The sequence below is a fragment of the Papaver somniferum genome, unplaced genomic scaffold (genome assembly GCF_003573695.1).
Source record: "Papaver somniferum cultivar HN1 unplaced genomic scaffold, ASM357369v1 unplaced-scaffold_5082, whole genome shotgun sequence".
Taxonomy (NCBI): Eukaryota; Viridiplantae; Streptophyta; class Magnoliopsida; order Ranunculales; family Papaveraceae; genus Papaver; species Papaver somniferum.
In genome coordinates this window covers 1-3362 of record NW_020647730.1, presented here as the reverse complement: position 1 = coordinate 3362, position 3362 = coordinate 1, and the positions used below count along the sequence as shown (strand labels likewise).

General features: G+C 37.1%; 1 protein-coding gene across 1 annotated transcript; it reads right to left on the bottom strand.

Annotated features, from left to right (window-relative positions):
- Nucleotides 1–1215: 1215 nt before the first annotated feature.
- Nucleotides 1216–2457, bottom strand: LOC113342975 (probable chaperone protein ClpB 2; the record flags this gene model as incomplete). Its single annotated transcript, XM_026587329.1, has 5 exons — nucleotides 2380–2457; nucleotides 2091–2279; nucleotides 1773–1985; nucleotides 1575–1701; nucleotides 1216–1415 (listed from the first exon to the last, which is right to left on the bottom strand). Coding segments are annotated over exons 1-5 (807 nt in total), but the record flags the coding sequence as incomplete, so codon positions are not given.
- Nucleotides 2458–3362: the final 905 nt, after the last annotated feature.

The following is a 3362-nucleotide window of genomic DNA, read 5'->3' as shown; positions in this document are numbered from 1 at the left end:
ATTTTCATGACACGATACACGATCTTTCGTCCGGATTCTCGCACCTTCCCTGTGTCCACGTGGCAATCAATATTTTGGTATCTACGTGGATGTTTGCCTGTTCACCTTACGATTGAATTGTATCACTTTGTGTATTTATGTCTCCATAATTAATAATTGTACGATCAACTAGTTAATAATCATTTGATATTTATTTGAATCCTGCAACATAGCTGTTGCCTGTTATGAATTTTCTGCCACTGTGAGTCTATGGCCCAAATTTTGTCTTTCGTTTCCAAAAAATTGATTGTAACACAAAATCTAAGGCATGCAATGACCCAAACTCTGCACCGTGCTCCAACAAGTAATTGAAAACAAATAATTGTTTCATGATCTAAAATCTGCAATCTTAACCCGTTGGTCCCGTTCTCTCGTATTGTGAAAATTCCGCTAATTACAAAAATAGATAAATATATGGGTGCCTCTCTGTTTTTTTTGATACATAACGTATAAAGGTATGTGGGCGCACCACTAGTGTAATTTAAGGTGTATGCATATAGTAAAAGATGTGGTGCCCAAACCATTACACGGGTACCAAATAGTATAAAGGTATACATACGGTATACTGAGTATAGGATGGGGTGCCAACCATCACATGGGTACCAAACAGTATAAAGGAGTTTTACTAGTTCAGTCTTTCCTACACCAGTTGGGCCTGTAAACAAGAAACTTCCAATGGGTTGGTTAGGGTCGTTTATGCCAGTGCGAGCTCGACGAATGGCGCGAGCAACATCTTTCGCAACCTCTTTCTGGCCGATCACACGTTCGAGTAAAATTTTCTCAAGATTGAGGAGGCGTTTAGATTCCACAAAATTGGTTAAAAAGATCAAAATCAACAATTTCTGGATGAAAAAGACATTTAAATTTTGATACTGTTTAAATGGATAAAAACGTAAAAATAGTCAGGATGTAAACAGTTTCATCTTACCCATTTTCAAATCTTTTTTTTATTTTTAATTTACATCAGGATGCATCCAGTTTCATCATAGCTATTTTTTAAGTTTAAGTTTCATCCTTGTTATTTTTTTTTTGTGTCCATTTCACCCATACTAATTTTTACTCGTCCATTTGAACCATGTTTTAAAAATATTTGGACAAATGACCCATTTTCCATTTAGATTCCACGCTTGAGACTTTTTCCAAAGGAATGCCAGTCAAAGAAGATACAACATGTACAATGTCTTCTTCTGTCACCTGCAAAATCTTTAGAGAACCGCGTTTCTGCCAAAGCTGAACTCTGGAAGCAGCTTCATCTATCAAATTTATCTCTTTGTCAGGTAGGAAACGATCACTGTCGTATTTAGTCGGTGTTAGGGTTAAAAAGTAAAACATAGAGGCACCCGACAAATTTAACTGACGTGTGTGGTTAATAATTCCTGTAAGACACACTTAGAAAAACTAAGTATATAACCGATGTAACGATGGGAAAAAACTACATATATCCCCGATGTAACGATGGGACAATTTAACTGCTGCAACCAGCGCTTCCTCCGTGTACTGCACGTCGTGATGAACCTCATATTTTTTGCGCAAACCATGTAAAATCTTTATGGCATCATCTAAAGATGGTTCATCTACTTTAACTTGTTGGAATCGCCTTTCCAACGCTGGGTCCTTTTCAATATACTTTTTGAACTCCAGTAACGTAGTCGCACCAATACACTAAAGTAGAACAGACAAATGAGCATCCTGGGTAATTATATATATTTGAAAGGAAATGGAGTGACTGTTACCTTAAGTTCACCCCTGGCAAGAGAAGGTTTCAGAATATCTGCAGCATCAAGAGAATACCCCCCTACTCCAATTAGCGTGTGAACCTCATCAATAAAGAGTATTACGTTTCCTTCGCTTCTCTTAACCTCATCGATTACTGCTGTTAACCTTTTTTCAAATGCTCCAATATAAGACGTACCCGCGCAAAGTCGTGCCATATCTAGGGAAATAACCTGCATTACATTGTGTAACCGCACAATAAGATATATGGTACTGAGTACTTTCCTTAGTAGCCGCAAGTATAACGAAACACTGTTTTATAACACTGTATATCTAACCTGTTTACCACAGAGCTTTGGGGAAATGTCCTTCGAGTTTACAATAAGAAGAGCGAGACCTTCTACAATAGCAGTTTTACCAACACCAGGATCTCCAATAAGGCATGGGTTGTTCTTCCGACGCTTGCAAAGAATTTGCATTAATCTTTCTATCTCTTCCTTCCTTCCTGTAGTCGGATCAAGTTTCCCCTGAAAATCAACAACCAATACCTTAACTTGGCCCAATAATTAATTTCCATCTTATAATTTGCAAGAAAAATTAGATTACAATGTTCCATGTTTTATTTACCTCCTTTGCAAGCATAGTCAAGTTCGTGCCATATTTTAAGAGCTTATCCATCTTATAATTTGCCTCAAGTTTCTCCATAGCCCAACTCTATCAAGTAGTACAAAAACTAAGAAACTTTGCTGCAGGTTTGAAGATGAATGGACAGCAATGTACGTCCCTGTTTATATAGCCATTAGGTACTCCCGAGTCCTAACAAACATTTATCTTGTTATACTAAACGCATGCGTAAGTACCATTAATGAAGTTTACATTTCCTAAGCTCCTTATCAGTAGAGAAAACGAAGAGTCGGCTATAAAATTCTCTGAGAAATCCAATCCCTAGTTAGTAAGTTCGCGAATGATTCGCGAATTTTTCCGTATCACGAATTTTACCGTCTTATTCGTGTACGTTTGCAACTCCGAACCCAAGTCGCGTATTATGTGGCATTCCCGGATTATTCGCGAATCGTTCACGAATTTTACGTATCCTGAATGATACGTCCGCTTAATTCGCCATAAATTCTTTAGCTTTTACTTTTCAAAGACTCCACTTTTTGGGCTTTACTGCCTCCCGAACATAAACGAACGAATATTAGACGTGTTGTAATTTTTATGAAGCAAAAACGACTGAAGAGATTTGAAGGTGAAGGTGAGAGAGATCTCAAACTCACTAACCAAGCATCTAAACCACCATACGACGTCCTTTTGGATAACTAATTTTGTATATATTATTAATATCATCATATTGAGTTTATTTTTCCTTAAATAACTCACACATATGCATAAAAATTGGTCTATGACCTTATAAATACAAATTATTTGTTATATATAGATACCGAATTTTCAGAACCGAACTCACATTTATAAATCGAATTATACACGTACGTATGCCGTTCCGAATTAATGACGAATCACGTCCCGTTGACCGAATTTTGGACCTAATCTGGATTTTACAAAACCGTATAATACTCGTACGTTTGCCGTTCCGTACGTTTTCCGAATCC